This window comes from Lepidochelys olivacea, assembly GCF_965140295.1.
Source record: "Lepidochelys olivacea isolate rLepOli2 genome assembly, chromosome: 7".
Lineage (NCBI taxonomy): Eukaryota > Metazoa > Chordata > Testudines > Cheloniidae > Lepidochelys > Lepidochelys olivacea.
In genome coordinates, this window is record NC_140417.1 from 23,682,386 (window position 1) to 23,702,611 (window position 20,226).

The 20,226-nt window shown below is 42.8% G+C and overlaps 1 protein-coding gene across 2 annotated transcripts in view; it reads left to right on the top strand.

Moving 5' to 3' along the window:
* Positions 1-9,476, top strand: part of LOC311523115 (uncharacterized protein) — a 42,011-nt gene extending 32,535 nt beyond the window's left edge. The window contains exons 3-6 of one of the 2 annotated variants that reach the window (XM_084632835.1): positions 2,010-2,091; positions 6,533-6,586; positions 7,434-8,089; positions 9,219-9,476. In XM_084632835.1, coding sequence (XP_084488961.1) covers positions 7,550-8,089; positions 9,219-9,311 — 633 coding nt within the window. In that variant the 5' untranslated portion in view covers positions 2,010-2,091; positions 6,533-6,586; positions 7,434-7,549 and the 3' untranslated portion in view covers positions 9,312-9,476. Of the gene's footprint in view, positions 1-2,009; positions 2,092-6,532; positions 6,587-7,433; positions 8,090-9,218 lie in introns of those variants that run through there. The other variant, XM_084632836.1, reaches the window with a different exon arrangement.
* The last annotated feature ends 10,750 nt before the right edge of the window (positions 9,477-20,226 follow it).

The following is a 20,226-nucleotide window of genomic DNA, read 5'->3' on the forward strand; positions in this document are numbered from 1 at the left end:
GTCTCCCAGGATCATAATGGGCATTTTGACTTCCCCTACGGTGATCTTCTGGTCCAGGAAGAAAGTCCCGGCTTGCAGCTTCCTGAACAGGCTAGTGTTCCGAAAGATGCATGCGTCACGCACCTTTCCAAACCAGCCTGCGTTAATGTCCGTGAAATGGCCACATGATCCACAAACGCCTGGAGAACCATTGAGAAATAGCCCTTCTGATTAATGTACTCAGTGGCTAGGTGGTCTGGTGCCAGAATTGGAATATGCGTGCCATCTGTTGCCCCTCCGCAGTTAGGAAAGCCACCCACAATGTCATGCACGTTGCCAAGAGTTATGATCTTTTGGAGCAGGATGTGATTAATGGCCCTGCACACTTCCATCAACACGCGTCCAATGGTTGACTTTCCCACTCCGAACTGGTTAGCGACTGATCGGTAGCAGTTTGGAATAGCCAGCTTCCACAGTGCAATCGCCACGCGCTTCTCCAATGCAGCTCTCATTCTTGTGTCCTTGCGCCACAGGGCTGGGGCGAGCTCATCACACAGTCCCATGAAAGTGGCTTTCCTCATCTGAAAGTTCTGCAGCCACTGCTCATCATCCCAGACGTGCATGATAATGTGATCCCACCACTCAGTGCTTGTTTCCCCGAGCCCAAAAGTGGCATTCCACTGTGGTCAGCATCTCCGTGAATGCTGCAAGCAATCTCAGGTTGTAATTACTACGCATGGTGAGATCAATTTCGCACTCCTCTTGCCTTTGTAGTTTAAGGAATAACTCCACTGCCACTCGTGACTTATTGGTGAGAGTGAGCAGCATATTGGTAACAGTGCGGGATCCATTCCTGCAGACCGAAGAGGCAGAGCGCACAGTACACAAACCATTGAAAGATGGCACCAAATATGGACGGAAACACAGGGATTGCTGGGATGCGACACAGGGCATTGGGACAGGACCCAGGATGCCCCGCAATCCCCTCCGTCTTCCCACAACTCTTAGCAGCAGAAAAGGAAGAGATGCTCTGTGGGATAGCTGCCCAGAGTGCACCGCTCCGAATACCACTGCAAGTGCCGCAAGTATGAACACCCTATTGCGCAGGCAGCTGACAGTGTGAACACACAACAGTGGTTTCCCTTCAGTGCTCTCTGAGTGGTGCTGTAACTCTGCCAGTGTAAACATACTCTTAGATAGTTCCCTGTTTTATGGGCCCGGATGGTAGAGATCATTTACATAAACAATCATAATGGGAGCTCTTTAAATGATCCTTAACAGGAGTCAGCTTTTCTGCCCTTTCAATTTGTTCTAAATTTCCCTGTCTTTAGTTTCATTGATTGTGACCCCTTTTTCTTATCGTGTGTCTGTTACACAAAAGATCTGATCTGTTTTCAGTAAGACCACTGTCAAAGCCCCTCTAACTCTCCATTTTTCTAAGTGAAATTGTTCCGCTTTTGCAATTTCTTGTCATATGTACGCCCTGTCTTGATTTCCCTTCATCATAATTATACTACTCTTTACCATTTTGGTCTCAGCCGCATAAGGAGTCAGAATACTTTGTTTTCATCCCATTTTTCTGGAGATTAGCAAATAAAAAATACCCCATCAGATAATTTATAGGCGTTGTTTTGGGAGAGGGCTGGACTGTGACAGAGTTTTATAAGAAAGGTCCCTTCTGCGCCTTCTGAAGGATATGTGCCCTTTATGGGGTCCCCATTTAGGTGTGCTGAATTCCACTGGTTATCTGGTTTTAGTAGTAGAGAGAAGGAAGAGCATTTTGAATTCAGAACCTTCTCCTATTACTCCTGGTCATCCTTTGTGTGTTTCTGGACTTGCTATGCGTCTGCATGTCCAGACTTATGGACATATCCTGCTTCATAGGAGCAGGAAAGGAGGACTCCTGATGAAGTGTGTGTGTGGGGGGGCACACTAAGAAGGAAGCTCTCTGTTACACATGGGGTACATCCTCAGAGCAGACAGCCACACACGCTTCAGCCTGACCTTTTCTTTCTTTTTCCTCTCTGCAGGCTCCCATGGGAAGATCAACAAGTGACATACATTTCCATCCTTCTGTTGTCAGATTTGTGGATAGAAATCTTCATCTTGGAGGTAAAAATCTGTCTGTCACTTGGGTAGTTGTCATGTGTGGGAGGTCACATGTTACAGAGGACCCTCTTGTTAATTAGAAGTTTTCCAAGTTCTGTTTTTGTCAATGATTGCCTTGGCTTTTCAGAAGCTCTACCATAAGCATTGTGGTAACTTTTTTACGGTTCTTTGGGAGCTATTAAAGTGTGATATCAATCAGATATTTCTGACCACAGAGATCAAAAATGTAATTTAGTGATATGATGATAGGCAGCTAGAGTTCTCCACAGCATTCTTGTCGGTATTGTTTAATGACCCAGACTCTATGACTGAGTTGAGTAATAACAGCTTGGACGTGAATATAGAAGAGAATGTCTGGTGGGTCAAAATTTCTAGTCTCAAAGCAGCAACAGTACTAACTTGCCACCTCTGCTGTATTTCTCCTACCTTGCTCTGCTTTCTACACTGTTAAAGTCCTAATGTTGTGGCTGTCAGCTGGGCCTAGATGCTAGGGCGGGGATGATACCAATCCTAGTAGAGCTCTGCCTGGGGCATATGGACGACCCTTCTTATCTGGCATTTCATAGGAATTTGGGGCAGGAGAGAAGTTTGCTTGCTGAATCTTGAGCCTTTCACTCATATTCATTGCTTGAACCAGCCATGCTCTGCAACTGCATGAATCTCCTCCTTGTTTCTGATGACTAACAGCCTACTTTTGAAATGAATTAACCCCATCAGCAGAGTTTGCCATGCAGTGGTTAAATGTGTGCATGTCGTAATATATCATTTCTCTAAGGCTTTTGTTTGTCTCCAAACTCTGGAAAGAAACCTGGGACAGGTTTAGATGTCACTAAAGATCACTGGCTATCGTTTTTATAAATTACATTTAAAAACCTATATTAAAAGAACATTAAGGTTGCAAAGTCAAGCACTCAGAAGAGAATTTAGCTCCAAGCTCTCTCAAATCTCCAATGAGCATGTTTGAACTATGATTTTTCAGAGGCTTACAACTCGGCCAAATTTGGGTGAATTTTAGAGGGATGGCAAAAGGCACAACCCTGAACAAGTGTGACCTCCCTGCCAAATTACAAGCCCCTGCTCTGAAGCATTGAGGCCCTAGAGCTTCTCAATGAAACAGTTGTAAGATTTTTAACATGGGCAAAACAATATGATATAATTAGACACCCACTGCTGTCCCGTGCCAGCTGACTCAGGCTCACAGGGCTCGGGCTAAGGGTCTGTTTAATTGCCATGTAGACACTTAGGCTCTAGTCCAAGCTGTGGGACCCTCCCACCTCACAGGATCCTAGAGCCTGGGCTCCAACCCAAACCCAAACATCTGTACTAGAGCCCTGTATGGTACTATTTTTAAAATTCTACTCCAGTGCCACCCCACAATACTCACTCCCACATTGTTTCTTGCATTTTTATGCTGCTCCCATATGCAAAAACCTTAAATCCTGCAAATCCCGCAAGAGAGACCAATTCCTCCCGCAAAACAAAGAAACGCAAATGGCATGGTCAGTTAATATATTTTATACATATAAATGGACTTCAGACACAAATTTTATCACTAAAAGAATAAAATAAATCTTGCTTACACCATGTAAAAAAAATTACTTTAACTCCTGTTATAATAGACATCAAATCTCTTTCTATCCCCCTTTTAAAGTCAAGTATTAAATCCTTTATTTAAAAAAAAAGAAAAAACTTGCTTTACATTGCTGAAATTCTATTTATGAAAAACTGATGAGAGATGATGTTTTCCCGCAAATTACCAAAGTCTGGGGGATTTTTGGCCACCCAATCCCACCCGCAACAAAGTACATTTTACCCGCTCCTGCGGGACCCATGGGATCTCAGTCCTGCAGTCTGTGCTGCAATTAAATAGTCTCTTACCCCAAGCCCCATAAGCCCAAGATGGCTGGCACAGGCCAGCCATGAGTTTTTAATTGCAGTGTAGACATACCCATTATTAGTTATGTTACAGGTGGGAAACAGGTATAGATTAAATGATTTGCCCATGGTTCCACAGGAAACCTGTATCCTGAATCTCAGTCCAGGCCCTTAACCCCAAAGCCAAGCTTCCTCTCCTCGTGTATGTAGAGTCCGGCTATCTCTCTCTTCCTTTCAGCATGTTCAGTCACAGCTAGACCAGCTGGGAATAGTCACAGTTGGCATTCACCCTATTTCTCTGTGTGCAGTGGGAGAAGTGGGCCGTTTCCCGTTCCTTCTGCAGTGTTGCAGGGGACTGTCTGTCTAATGAGTTCATATTCACCCCCCTGAGAGAGGGGTGGGAGGGTGTGTCTTGGCAGTGGGAAAGTGTAATGGTGGCTGGGGGGGGGGGGGTGGTAGGTAGACATCAGCCTTCCTTTACCTGCTGCATGTGAACAGATAGGGTCAAAGGTAAAGCTTGCAGCATGAAAGGCTACTTGTTGTGGTGTTTCTTGACCAGTGAGCATGACAGCCTTCGGGGTAATTACCAAAGGGGAGAGAAGCAGGTTCTTGTCAGCAGACCTACAGGGCTACAATTTAATGAAGCAGTTGCAGATATTCAGGTAGATTGTTAAAAGTGGCAGTTACATCGTAAGTGAGTGACTTACACACATCCAGCAGGATTCATTCAGGCAGCTGTTGCCCTTTGGGTCTCCTACCGGCTCTTGAGTGTAGCCCAGAGCGTGTGTATGCTGCACTCCAAGCTATGCCTGTGGTTTGTGTAGACAGCCCTGCCTAGCTTTACCCACGCTCGGATTTCTAAAAGCAGCAATGAAGATGTGGCAGCACGTGTTGTATGAGTCCACCCGGAACCCGGGTGCCTACTGGCATTGCTGGAGCCTGTGCCGGCACATCTACATGGCTATTTTTGTTAGCACTAGTGTGGGGAAAGCTAGTACAAGGATGTCTGCCCAAGCTGTAATCATATCTTGGATTGCAGCGTACACATAGCCTAAGCATGACTGTCTCTGTCTCCTGTGGTGATTTTCTCTTTCTCTTTTCCTGCTTTTTCTCTCCCTTTCTTGTATGTTATCCTAAATCTTTCTCCACCTCTCTGTCTCCTCCTGTTCCTTTATTTTTCTTTCTTTCTTTCCTGTACTTTTCACCTTCTCTATTTTCTTCTCCGGTACCTGGGTCTTAGCCCCCGACCCTTTCTTTCATGGTTTCTTTAGCCTTGTTTTTGTTTTCTTCTCTAGTTCACTCTGCTAAATGGCACTGAGTGATCATGTCATCGCCATTTCATAATGCAAAATGCTGCAAGACTCCCTGGGTAATGATATTTGAAGTGTGCCTGAGCTGGGACTGGCCGGCACTGTCCTTCCTGCAGTATCCTGAGTGTGCTAGCATTGGAAATCCCACAGTCTGTCAGAATGTCTGTTGAGTCTTACTTGGCTACTGTTTGGGAGTGATTGTTGTGTCCGTCTCCGCCATCGCCCTGTCAAATGAGACATAAAATTACTGTCCTGACCAGTTTCCACAAGTGTTGGGTTGTTAGCTTCAGGGTACTGGTGAAAAGTCTCTGCTCGTGTTGGAGTCCAAGTTCTGTGATGCTGGTCGTACCACTGTCGGGGCGGTCTGCTACAGACGTTTCACAAATGGAAAACCAGATTTTTTTCTACCCCTGTTGTTTGCTGGATTTTTCCCTTAAGATGATCCCTGTAAGACAATCATTTTTTGACAAAGCAATTTACCTAAAATTTTGCAACCAAACACTTGCCATTTGCTTTTTAGAATAAATATAGATACACACTATAGTCTGTGGTAGAAAAATGCACATAGAGAAAATAATAATGCTTTCCTTTCTGGACCACTTTTCATGCCAGTATTTCAAAGGGTCTGTGAATATTAATGAATTTACCCTGTATCATTATTTCCATTTTACAGATGGGGAAACTGAGGCCGGAAGAGGGGAAGTGATTTGTCCAAGGTCACATAGGGAGTCTGTGGCAGGGCCAGGAATAGGACCCAGGAGTCCTATATATGAACTGCTGTGATAGATCACATGCTCTTGGAAAGAGCTCTTTTAAAAATAAAAAACTAGGTGTCTGTTTGTTGTTGCTGGTCTAGTGGCTGCAGTGTCCTCCATGGTGGAGAGTAGATAGGGCTTGTTTGTAATGAATATAATAGTGATTCTTTATTTAGGCTGCTGGGCACTGACAGGTCCCGTGGCTCCCTCTGACTCTTTAACTTGCATATTAACTAAACACACCTTGTGCCATTTAGCATCACCACACAGGTCCTCCCTATGTCCTGGACTGGATTTAGCATTCCTGAAAAGGACTGTTAACTGTATTGCAGAAACCAGCTCCTGTAACTGGTAGTTAGATTGCAGCACCCTCAGAGAAATTATATTTTCAATGTATGTTGTTATTGGGACAACATGTTCGTACTATAATGAAAAATAAGTATGTTTTATGTGGATTGGACGCCTTTAGTCACAAGCTGACATGATACCTGACCTTTCCAACAGGTCAGATGCAATAGTTTGGATATAGCCGAGGAAAAGAAACCTGAAGAAGAGAAGGTAAGCTTGAAACAGGAACTGCCTACTCATGTCTGCCAATGTCAGTTTTGTGTGTATTACACTGTTACAGATTTTTACCAATAATGTCGTTTGATTGTCAAAACCCCTTACATATGGGCTGATGATTTTCCAGTGCCACCAGAAGGAATATCCTAGTCCAAGGCATAGTCCAATAGCAGCATATCTTAAAAGTATCCTGCAGGACTGCGTTGGCAGAACTGTGCAGGGAGCCCAGTATTGGAACAGCAAGGGGTGTTGTGGGCCAGGAGTGAAGTGCCTCGGCAGAAATTTGGGGCAAAGACTATACAATGACTGCTTGACTTGTGGCTGACTTTTCCTGCCTATGGGGGAAATCTTTTGGCATCTCTTCACACACAGAAGGGTCTGACAGTTTGGGAAAAACACACGTTTCAGTTTCTGTGTTCCCATGTCTCATACTGGATTGCTGGTCAGGGAGATTTTTTTGCTGTGATACTGAGCAAACAGATTTTGGAAACGAGCTAGTCTTCCCTTCATTTCTGTCTCTCTCTCTCTCTCTCTCTGCTTCCCAAGCCGCCTCACATGAAAATACTGAAAAAAATCTGGTAAATGGTTGTGCTACTGGACTGAGATCAAGTCCCAAATCCTAAGTGACTCTGATCTGTGTAGCAATAATGCTGGAATTTGAGAACTGAAGCTGTGTTGTCAGGTAGACGCTCTGAACCTCTGAGTCTGGCTATCCCTCCAGCTAACATGGTTCCATGTCCCCCTTCCCCGCACTCAGCTGTTTGCTATGATGACAGGCAATGGCCTTGAACGTAGTACCATGATTATTATATTTTTTTGTGGTTGCATATTTTGCCAAAAGGTTCAGAGCCATCCTTCGGATTCTGCAGGCCTGTACTGTCCTCCGGGAGCTGCATTTTGCTGAATAGTCACTTGGTTACACTGGAAACAGCAGCACCACCAGCAGCTCCAGCAGGCATGGAAGCAGCAGCGGTGGAAGCCCCAGAGGGAGCAGCAGCAGCGGTGGAAGCCCCAGAGGGAGCAGCAGCTGCAGCAGCAGCGGTGGAAGCCCCAGAGGGAGCAGCAGCAGCGGTGGAAGCCCCAGAGGGAGCAGTAGCTGCAGCAGCAGCGGTGGAAGCCCCAGAGGGAGCAGCAGCAGCAGTGGAAGCCCCAGAGGGAGCAGCAGCTGCAGCAGCAGCGGTGGAAGCCCCAGAGGGAGCAGCAGCAGCGGTGGAAGCCCCAGAGGGAGCAGTAGCTGCAGCAGCAGCGGTGGAAGCCCCAGAGGGAGCAGCAGCAGCGGTGGAAGCCCCAGAGGGAGCAGCAGCAGCAGTGGAAGCCCCAGAGGGAGCAGCAGCTGCAGCAGCAGCGGTGGAAGCCCCAGAGGGAGCAGCAGCCCCAGAGGGAGCAGCAGCTGCAGCAGCAGTGAAAACACAAGTAGATCTGAAGTCAGTAGCCAAAGCAGCAGAGAGGGTGGCAAAAGCAGAAGTAGCCAAGGTGCTGCAGTCAGCAGCAGCAGAGGTAGCAATCATAGCAACATGGGTCTCTAGCTTGGATGAATGTCAAGTGGATGTATATGGTGCCTCCCCCCCCCCTTTTTTTTTATAATCATAGGCTCACAGACTCTTTGCCTGGCTGGTGTCCAGCAATATGGGTGGGAGGGCATGGCTCCATTATTAAGAATAAATCTAGTCTTCTAAACTTGCCTTCCAAATGCACCTTAAATACTCAGCTGGTATGAACATGTTCATGCTTAGCCTCAAGCCAGGGGAGAATCATTTCCTTTGGAAAGTTTGAAGTTCACTAAAATTGCTGCTTAGGATTTCCCTTCCTTTCCCATCTTGTTCCCTCTCTTTCTCCTATGAGTTTTTCACTCATTATGGCAGTCATTTAATCCCATCCATTCGAGTTAAGGATGCAGAGTACTCTCCACGACAGCCACCTCTGTCCACACGTTCATCACGTTTTTAGACATTCACGTTTTGGGGTCAGAAAATGCCCAGGCGTGATGTTTGCCCCAAGGTGAATTTTTCTTTTAAGTTTCAGCAAAACCCTTTGTCGTCTGTGAGCTCGCTGAGGGTGCAAAAACTACTTTTTGAGCCTGACTTGTAAAGTTGATGCTGTGGAGACAGATTTTCCAAGGGACTTGGAGGCCAGATTTGCCAGGGCTCAGCACTCAGCAGGCTAGATTTTCAAAAGTGCTCAGCAGCTCCTTCTGGATAAGTCATGGTCAGACTTATCAAAGCCCTCCCACCCAACCTGTTGAGTTCATCTGAAAATCTTGCCACTTATTTTATTACCTAAATGGGAGCTGAACTCTTTGGAGAATCCATCCTCGGTTGCAGAAGCTGACCACTTTTGAAAATCTGGCTTTTGGTGCTTCCTTGTCTGTCATTCCACAAGCCATTCAGAGTACATGTCCACTCTATTGGCTATCCCCTATTATCTGAGGCCCCAATACAGGCAAATATCTCTATTCAGGATGGGCAATTTGGCACATGCTTGATTTTAAGCATGTGCTTAAGTATCCTAGAAGTCAGTGGGATTTAAGGACATGCTAGCGAGGTGCTGTCCTGGATTAGGACCTGAATGGGGAAAAGTTTGAATTCTCAAGGGCACGATTTAACTGAATTTTCTGATGAATTTTCAGCTAAAACACAGAAGGAGGAGTGCAAGATTAAAGCGGAGGAACCCCATGCAGAAAGAAGAGGAGAAAGAGCTGAATGAAGGCGACGTGAAATGAAATAAACTGCAGTTCGTGTAATACCATCGGAAAGAGAACACTGTCTAAAAGCAATATCCAGTCCAATTGCTGTTTGAATGTGGTAGGACACGAATCACATCCTTACAGAAAGAGCGTGGGTCCTCGTTGAAAAAGTTAAAATAATAAAAATGCACTGTTTTTCAAGTGTAGTAATTTTATTAAGCGTTTGGAAGGCTTGTCTGTCCTGCAGGGCGAAAAACCTGGACCCCCAAACACTGTTTCTGGAAATGGGAGAGAAGAGGGCGTTGTTGGTGCTGGACAACACATTGATGACAGTTGCACCCCAAGTTAGTGGGGTGAATTAATGCACAGTGACTTGATGTTAAAGTGAATATATGCAATATAGACTTGATCCTGCTTGTCTGACTTCAGTGGGACTCCTTGTAGGGCCCAGGCAAGCAAGATTTAGCCACATGTTCACACTGCACTGGCATCTACCCAGCACTAGGTGGTGGGTATAATAGGCCAGGGAGGCTAAACCTCCCCTGGTGCAGGCGCTGCAGGCGGACACCCAGGTGCAGGTTTTGGTAGTTGGCATGGGGAAAGTTTTAGCTTACTATTATACTCCATGCAGGTTCCGGAGCGGCTCAGGAGGTTGTATGTGCTACTCAGCTTCCTGGGTTCATCACAATCTCCCTGAACTCCAGGGCGATTACTGACGAACCCAGGAAGCTGAGTAGCACATACCACCTCCTCAACCGCTCAGGAACCTGTATGGCACATATAAAAAGCTCAGGTTCTTTGGGAAGAGACAAGGGCTTTTCCTGTGGGGCACTTTGGGGGTCTCAGGAGGGGAGGCGCGGCAGGGTTGGGGCAGCTCCAGCCTCCCCGAGGCTCCTCTGGCTGTGGGGGTTGGGAGTACTCGGAGCTCCGGCCAGCCTGGGCTGCCTCTGGCTGTGGCAGGGAGGAAAGTTTTTGCTTGGGAGGAGTGAAATGTGAGGCCCTGTTTGTTTGTTTGTTTGTTTCGTAATTCTGCCCAGTAATCTGAAGGGGCGGGCTCTTTCCCTTGGACATGATGATGATGGGGAGAGGAGGGGGGGGAAATGCATGAGTCAAGGAAGGAGAGCAGCTCAGGAAGAAATTGGGTTGGGGAGGAGCACCTTCTCCACAGTGCTGGGTAGCCTTCAGATTGCAGGATCTATATGTGTTCTTTAATGCTGTTTAATCCAGCACTGCTGCCACATTGCTCATTACGCCAGATTCATATTCTGAGTGAGCGAAGGGAGACTTCCACATATTGGAAGATCTGTTTTTTGGTCAATGAAGACATGGGGAAGCCCTTGTCTTTGTGGATCTGTGAGGCTTAGGTCATGTGGCATAGCCTTCATAATAAATGACTGAGGGTTAAGTGAGATGGAGAGTGCTTTATTGAGAGCAAAACTCATCCTGGTATTTCTGTCTGAGACCACTAAAGAACTCTCAGCACTTTTGCAAAAGTAGAGATTGCTACCCTCGTATTCTCCCAAATTTCAATCTGGGTAATTATAATGTGCCTCTCCAAATTCCCCTGTACGGTAGTTGCAGTTGGATGTGGTATTCTCCATATTGTTTCACTTCCATTCTAGCACTGTTGTTTAGGTTCCTGTGAGAAATTAAACAGTGGTTTCATTCCACTCCAGAAGCAGCTGCATTTCAGTGGCAGGTGACTGATTCTCCTTTATCTGCTCTAGAAAGTGATTTTGGATCCTTCAGAACAAAAAGCGTAATATAAACAGAGGGTAGTATTGTTCTGTCTTTCTTTGGCTGAGTTAGCCAATGATGAAGAACCATATACTGTATTTATTTCTTTTTTTGGAGTGCCTGCCCTATTCTGCAGTGAACCCAAGGGGGTGCAATTCCAGACTCTTGTCTTTGCACCTTTATAGAATACTGCTGCAACCTAAGTCATTCCTTTGCTGGTACTTTTGCATCACACCCTGACACACCTAAACTGGGTTCTCTCTACTTTAAGCAACAGGCTCAGCTGGGGGAGGGGTATAGAACAGCAGCATTTGATTAAAGCTCAGCCCCCCTGGCCCTAGATCTAAGGAGACGGAGCTAGCCCTCCCCTCCCTTACAATAATTTTATTTTATTACAGAAAGGGCTCATATTAAAAAAACTCATGATTATGTTTTCTGTTCACCAAGACTTTTCCTGTATTCGACCTTTGGATAACCTCCAAGGCTTGCAAACATTTGAAAGGAGTAAAGGAGCTCATTTTATTACAGGGCCTCAGCATACATTCTTTCCAGCCTATCTTTAACATCAGTTAACAAGAATTATATAATTGCAGTCTGTGATCCCTTTAAGGCTAAAACGTATTCGTTTTCCCTCAAAGAACACTTCAGGTTTCAGAGCTAAATGTATACTTTTTTTTTTCTTTAAGATTGCATGTTAAGTAGAAGAAATAGCCCTCAAATCTCAATCTGTGTTTCCATTGCACATGAAAATTAATGGGTTTTGGAGAACACACATGAAGGAAAAAAAATCCTTTGGTGAAATCAAATACAATTTCAAGCTACCAAGTTTAAATCAGTCAAATTAGTATCCAGTACTATAATGATGGATGTTGTAGAAATGGTTAGCTAGATGGATTGAATTAGATCTTATGTTTCGAAGGTATAAACTGGTAATCTGCAGGGGTCAGGAAGAAATTTCTCTTCTCCCACTGCAACTGCCTCTACCACCATGTTGTCAGAAACATTGGATACCAGACACTCAGGAGAAAGAGCTGGGGGAATAATGAAAGAGAGAGAGAAAAAAGGCACTGGAATTTTAAAAGAGAACTAGTTGAGACCATCTTCACATTCTTCTTGCATACATGCCCCATGAATATTCTTGCCATTCAGTTTTATTCGCATGAAGTAAATCAAATCCCAGAATACAAATATCAAAATCACATGGAGACTTAATGTGAAATTTGCATGTGAGAGTGTTTGGGCCCTGACATGCTTGTGTGCTCCTCCAGTCAGGGAGCAGAAATGACACCATGCAATGGATCTGACCAGTCACAGCTCAAATAGCGAATTTGAAGTACTCACAGAGAACTGATCAACTGAAGCAGCTTTAAAAAATTAACAAAAAATCCAAACAAAAACAAACCTAAAAAAGCCCATTGAATAATTTTTTAATAAAAATAATACGAAGGAAATAATGATCTGCTCCTGGATGTTCTGCATGCAGAAAATGAGGCTAAATTCATCTAATAAATGATCTGTTACAAACTATTCACTGAACTCTATTTAGAGACAGGAGACTGGGCGCCATGGACTGATTGTCTGATCTGCTATGATAAATGATACATTTTAGTATCAAATGTGGATTGAGCAAGAGGCTGGAATCTGGAGACTTGAGTTCTGTTCTTGACTGACTGACTTTATGACTTTGGGTAAGTCACATGACCTCTCTGTGTAAAAAGAGGATGATTCTGGTGAGCCACCTTCCTAAAGTGCTCAGATAAAAGAGTCTAGTAGTGTTATAATTGGCACTTATAGTATAGAGTAAAAATGATTCACATCTTGAAATACTGGGTTACTATGACACTAGGTGTACTAATGGGGCAGACTGAGCGGGGTTTAATGTATGGTACTTAGGTGTAAGTATAGAAACCTTAGAGAGAGAGAATGCTGTAACAGAGTGATGATCCCTTTTATAAAACACAAGTCTGTAGCTTATAAAACTTGATACACATTAAATATATAGCACAAAAATGTTTTATAGTTATGGCCAAAGGATCTTTGAATGCACTAGTTTTCCTCATCTGTGCAGTTATTTCTGTAGTGTAGACAGGACCTTAGCATAATACCTGTTGCTGCACTGAAATGAAAATACCAGGTCTGTTAAGCTCTTCCTTGCTTTTGGTTGCCCCTCTGGATCAACCAGTGACATTCTTGTTTCTGTTTCATGCAGGAGGCTAGTTTACAAGGCAAGTTCCCCCTTAGATATCACAAGAGGCTTTCTTCCCCCTTTCTTTCTCTAAGAGGAAGAATTAGGTCACTGGTAATACCATTTGCTCGCTCTCTCTTCCCCCTTTTCCCTTCCTTCCCCCTTCCCCCAGTTAATCTGCTCTCCAGTATGTCCATGTTACAAGAGAAATAAAAAGCTTTAAGTGAGCACAGAATTTTTACCTCACCTTAGCACTCCAAAAGAGATGGGTGATTTACAGAAACCAGCATGTGGAAAAGTCTTAAAGTAGAATTTCAGATGCTTCTGAGACAAAGCAAAAAGATAGCAGAGTATTCAGGTGTCATCTCTCTATCCAAAACGGTCACATTCTGTCTGCTTTTAAGAAGTTTGGTTTATGGTGATTACAAGTATGTCTGCACTATGCAAGGCTATATTATGCATACAGATCTGTGCATTTGTTCACCTAGTGACACAGCCCCCCATTGGTGGCTCATTACTCTGTGTCAGCAGCTCTTCTCAGGCCTGACATAGTCCGTGTATCCCAGCTCACTGACATCAAGATATACGTCCAAGAGATGGCATGTAATGTATCTCTGGAAAACTAATAACTCACTAATCATTAATATAGATGGTAAACCCACGAGACTTTATAGATATGTGCTGCACATATGTTCTTAAAATATATTTAGCAAGCAGTGCCTAAGCCATGCCTGTTCCAGACAAGGGAATATAAATTAGGCAAGGTGTGATCAAAGACAAAGAAAAGCACATCTGTGTGCAAGGTAAGCAAAACCATCAGGAGAGCCAGTGGAGGAGGATGAATACTTAAGTCTATGGGGGATGGTGACTGCACTCCCAGGGAGACTTCCTGCTTCTTGTAACAGGGAGATATAAGCAGAACAGAATGCCATTTTAGTATCCATCACTTGCGGGATTAAAGGGGCCAGAGCTCTTGAATCACAGAACATTGGATCCTTTAACCAAGGGGGCTGAAGTCTCTGGAAAGTGAGTTGAGGTGAGAAACCTGCTTAGGCAAAGGTTGTAACTTGCTGAAATTAAGTTTTAGTCTTAGAAACATATTTTACTTTTGTTTGCTTGTAACCCTTTCTGTCTTCGTTCCTTATACTTGGTACCACTTAATCCTATGTCCTTTTGTTAAATAAATTTGTTTTACTTTTACTATAAACCAATGCAGTGATGTGATTGATATGAGTGTTTGTCAAACCCCAGTTAAATTAATGAACTGCAGTGTATTGCCTCTTTAAAGGAGCAGCAAACTTGATAAGTTCTGTGAGTGTTCCAGGCAATGTTCCCTAAAATTTTTGACAGGCCATGTGCGCAAAAAATGTCTTCTGTGCAAATTGTTGTGCTTCTGTGCAAATTTTTGTGCGCGCAGTGTTTCGGATCTGTGTACATGCGCACACACACACCGCTTAGAGGGAACAGTGGTTCCAGGGAAGGGCTGAACACTGCAGAGAAATGTCTTGGGAATGGGGTTTAGTGTTTGTTACCTGCAACGCAAGGTTTCGACTGGCAGAGGCCTGAGGAGTTTGCTGATAAATCAGACAAGCTAGTGTTTCAGGGAATTGTCACACAGCTAAACAGTAGCAAAACTCTCACTTGTTCAGGCTGAGAGAGGTAACGCAGTAACTCACAATTCTGGGAACCTCAGCAGATTGTCCCAGTAGCAGACAATTTTGGGGAAATTCAGAAGTGGGAGGGTGTTGGGATCACTGCAAAAAGTAACTGGGTGGTGTAAGCCAGGGTGTGACCTCAATGTTTGTAGGCTGGCTGCTGGTGTCAGGACTGTGAGCCACAGCAGCATAGCATTGAAGTCACCCAGAGTTGCAGGACAGATGGTGATGCAACCCTTTACTGATCTGGGTTGAACACCAAAGGCGTCACTCACCTGTGATCAATAGGTTTAGAATAACTATACAGCATTAATTTTCTACAGTATTTGTACATTTGTTCCAATGAGATCACAATGACCAAGGTCCTGTCTCCTCTGTGGGACTTATACTTAATCTTGCCTCAGCACAGGGGATAGACTCAGTGTTTCTCAAATGTTGCCACCAACGGATTTTTTTGTGGCCATGGCAGCCACAAAAGCATGGGCAGAGATGGGGGGCAAACCAGTGGCCCCCTCCCTGCTGTACCAAGCTGTTGCTCCTGACTAGTTGTTACCAAGGGCAGTGAGATGCATCCCCTTGGTGTTTGTGCTGGTGCCGCCAGCAGAGATCAGTGACCTGCCCCACACAACCTTCCTGGGAGCTCCAGGCAACGCCTCTGGAGACACGTGGGACCAGAGAGTGCGACACCAGAGGCAGCTCTTGTCAGTAGAGGCAGCTGTGGTGTTCAGTCCCCAGGGCGCTCCCCTGGGCAGCTTCCTCACTCCTGCCCATCCGGGCATGGGTAGTCTGGAACTCCACAGGCTGCTAGTGAGTTCCTGACCCCCTTCCCCAGGGTGGGCTCTCATTGAAGGGTTGTGGGAGGCAGGGACAGAGAGATTGGTTTGTCAGAGTGGCCTTAAGCAAGAGTTGGTGGCCATGCTCTGAGGCCACCAAAAAATTCATTGTGAGAACCCCTGGACTAGATGACCTCTTGAGATACCTTCCAGTCCTGCATTTCTATTATTCTGTGACATTACAGATCCCATCGCATTTCTCCTAAGAGTTGTTGTTTGATCCAGGTGTCCTTGGAAAATATATTGCCCTTCCTGGCAATGGTATACAGCATGTTGTTCAGCAACAGGCTTTACCGAAGAGGTGGCTGCATTTTAATTAGGTTGTTTATATAGAGACAGTAAAGTATTTTAGGATCCCTGAGCACAGTCTAAATACCTAGATAGATTAGATTATTATTTACTGAAATCTGTATTAACCTTGCTTAAATGCCAACAGTTGATACCAATTTGTAATGAAGCATAAAAATTATGCAATGATAAATATTAGGACTGTCAAGTGATTGATTAATTTCACGATTAATCGCACTGTTAAGTAATAACAGAATACCATTTACTTAAATATTTTTGGATGTTTTCTAGATTTCCAAATATATTGATTTCAGTTACAACACAGAATACAAAGTGTACAGTGTTCACTTTATATTTATTTTTGACTGCAAATATTTTCACTGTAAAACCAAAAGAAATAGTATTTTTCAATATAAGTACTGTAGTGCAATCTCTTTATCATGAAAGTTGAACTTACAATTAAATACAAAAGAAATTATATACAAAAGAAATAATTGCATTCAAAAACAAACTTTAAAACTTGAGCCTAAAAGTCCATTCAGTCCTCCTACTTGTTCAGCCAATTGCTAAGACAAACAAGTTTGTTTATATTTGCAGGCTATAATGCTGCCCTCTTCTTATTTACAATGTCACCTGAAAGTAAGAACAGGCGTTCGCGTGGCACTGTGGTAGCCAGTGTCACAAAATATTTATTTGCCAGATGTGCTAATGATTCATATGGCCCTTCATGCTTCAACCAGCATTCCATAGGACTTGCATCCATGCTGATGATGGGTTCTGCTTGATAACAATCCAAATCCATGTGGACCGATGCATGTTCATTTTCATCATCATAGTCAGATGCCACCTGCAGAAGGTTGATTTTCTTTTTTGGTGGTTCAGGTTCTGTAGTTTCTGCATCAGAGTGTTGGTCTTTTAAGATTCTTGAAAGCATGCTCCACACCTCATCCCTCTCAGATTTTGGACGGCACTTCAGATTTTTAAACATTGGGTCGAGTGCTGTGTCTATCTTTAGAAATATTACAGTGGTACCTTCTTTGCATTTTGTCAAATCGCAGTGAAAGTGTTCTTAAAATGAGCAACATGTGCTGGGTCATCATCTGAGACTGCTGTGACATGAAATATGTGGCAGAATGCGGGTAAAACAGAGTAGGAGGCACACAATTCTCCCCCAAGGAGTTCAGTCACTAATTTAATTAACACATAATTTTTTTAACTAGCATCTTCAGCATAGAAGCATGTCCTCTGGGCTGGTGGCCGAAGCATGAAGGGGCATACGAATGTTTAGCATATCTGGCACATAAATACCTTGCAACGCCGGCTACAAAAGTGCCAAGTGAATGCCTGTTCTCACTTTCAGGTGACATAAATAAGAAGCAGGCAGCATTATCTCCTGTAAGTGTAAACAAATTTGTTTCTCTTAGTGTGGCTGAACAAGAAGTAGGATTTAGTGGACTTGGAGGCTCTAACGTTTAACATTGTTTTATTTTGAGTTCAGTGCTGTAACAAAAAAAAAAAATCTACATTTGTAAGATGCACTTTCACAATAAAGAGATTGCACTACAGTATCTGTATGAGGTAAATTGAAAAATACTATTTCTTTTGTTATTTTTACAGTGCAAATATTTGTAATCAAAAATAATAATATAAAGCGAACACTGTCAACTTTTTATACTGTGTTGTAATTGAAATTAATATATTTAAAAATGTAGAAAAATATCCAAAAATATTTAATACATTTCCATTGGTATTCTACTGCTTAACAGTGCAACTAAAACTGCGATTAATCGCAATTAATATTTTTTAATCGTGATTAATTTTTTGAGTTAATCGCGCGAGTTAACTGCGATTCACTGTCCTAATAAATTGGAATCTGTGTGGAATAATTTGTACTTAATGTATAAACAACTTTTTAGTACTGATTTTCTTATATCTGGCAACTTATGTTTAAAGGGCAGACCCTTAGCTGGTGTAAATCAGCATAGCTCCATTGAAGTCCCTGCTAATTTATACCAGGTGAAAGTCTGTCTCTTTAAATGGTTTGAGTTATATTTTCAATCCCTCATTTCAACTGAGTTTTAAAAACATGATTAAAAGGACAATAGCACCCAGCACTTTTCTATATAATGCTTTATATCTGAGGGTGTCAAAGCACTTTACAAAGATGGATAATTGTCATTATTCCCTTTTTATTGGTTGGGATACTAATGTACAGAGAAAGTAAATGGTTGCCCACGGTAACAGAGAGAGAGTCAGTAGCATAGGTAGTAGTTAGAGCTCTGGTCTCTTGACACCAATTCTGTACTCTTACTACTAAGAAGATGGCCTCCCAGAACTATATCTATCTCATCTCTATCTCTCTCCATGCACACAATAGAACCTTTGTAGTATATGCTGTACACATGCTATTGATAGTTATATCAGCTGAAAGATAATTGTTGCTGTTCGAACTGTCTGCAGTTATGCACCGTACAACCTCAATTATCTAAATGTAATGGGGGAGCATTGAAGAATTTTGGATAATCAAATTTTCAGATAATGGAGGGAGTTTTCCATGTGATTAACAGATATTGTAGGACATAACATTCAGAGAGCAGTCAGCTTCAGATATTTGAGGTTCAGATATCTGAGCCTGAACTGTCTAGCCAGTCAATAAATAATAAGCACACTAGTTTTTTCTTCCTTCACTTTATATTACAGAAGGAACAACAAACCCACTTCAAACATGTTGCCCTTATCCCTTTAAAACTAGTCAAGACGAATAACGTCATCAGTTAACAGAAAGCTTCCTGTGTATACAGACAATTTAAGATTACCAGTAAACATGCATTTTACGCACACCCAGTACCCATGATCATATGCATATTGGGAATCATGTCAACTGCTAGGAAATGGAGGTTGTACCAGAGGTAATTTTCCCCCTAAGATATGTAATCAGTTCTAGCATTTGAAGTATGTCCTGGATACCACTGCTCCATGCAGGTAAAATACAGGAAAACAAATGCAAGATCTTTAATATATATATATATTTGCTGGAATTGTATGAATTTATAAAGATAAAACTCAATAAGCAGAACCCCATTAACTTCCAACATTTTATGTGTTTACACTGAGTACTGCACTTCTTCAGACAGAGATCTTTACTAGCACAGCCAAACCTGAAGTATGTTTTACTATGCTATTTAGGAGTGAGTTTTGCTCCACTAAATAATATGTATCTAATTTAATTTGTTTTCAAAGGCAATGGGATATAACAACAAAGATAAAATGTGCAAAATACAATACTAAGAGTTATTACTTTGTGTATATGATTTTGCTAGGCTTTTCTCACGCAGGAAGCTATTATAACTACTTATTTTTAAAAAACGTTTTCTGCACTGTATCACATTCAGAAATGAAGGCCAGTCTTACTTCGAAGCCTCTTTGAGCCAATAAATGGACCCAGGTAAGATGGAGCAAACTGAGACACCCTCAGAAAGGAATTAACTTTGACTGTTTTTATTAAATGTATGTTAGGCTGAAGATGCATGTTCAGCATGGACAAACCTTGGCTTTGATCTGAAAGTCTTAATCCATTTGGAGACTGTTGCAATTGTACATCCTAAGGCATCAAAATATCAACATGCATTTTTATCACTATCAAAAAATTTTGTTGACATTTATTTTGCTCTGTTAACCTGTCACCTGAGAGGATGCACTGGCATCCAGTAATTGTCATCTGAACTTTTTTTTTTTTCTAAAGGATCAGTTTTCCCTTGGTTGTTTCATATTATGGACTCTAATTTTTCCTTTAAAGTTTACAATTCCCACCCATTTTAATCAGCTGATTTAAATGCCTGCAATATATGAACTGTTTGTGTGTGTGCATGAGTACCTAAACAACTGAATGTACATATGTGTAGGGAGTCTGTATGTCTGTCTGAAATACCAATCACACACACATTTCTCTTTCTAGTTATGCACCCACCTGTATATGTGTATTTATTCGAGTTTTGCCAGAGATCTCAGTGGGAGCAGCTTTGAACCCTACATCGTATATACATTATTAGAAGGAATAGCAATTTACTTTTTAAAATGACTACATTCGGAAATCTGATTCTAAACTCCCACTGGGTTTAATTTTGTGGCATTCTTCCAGTGTTTTATAATCGGGGTAAAGACAGAATCAGGCCCCAAGAACATTTGTGCTACTTGAAGATGACTATTCATCCTGCTGCTGAATGCAAAGATATAATTACATATTAGCTTTATAT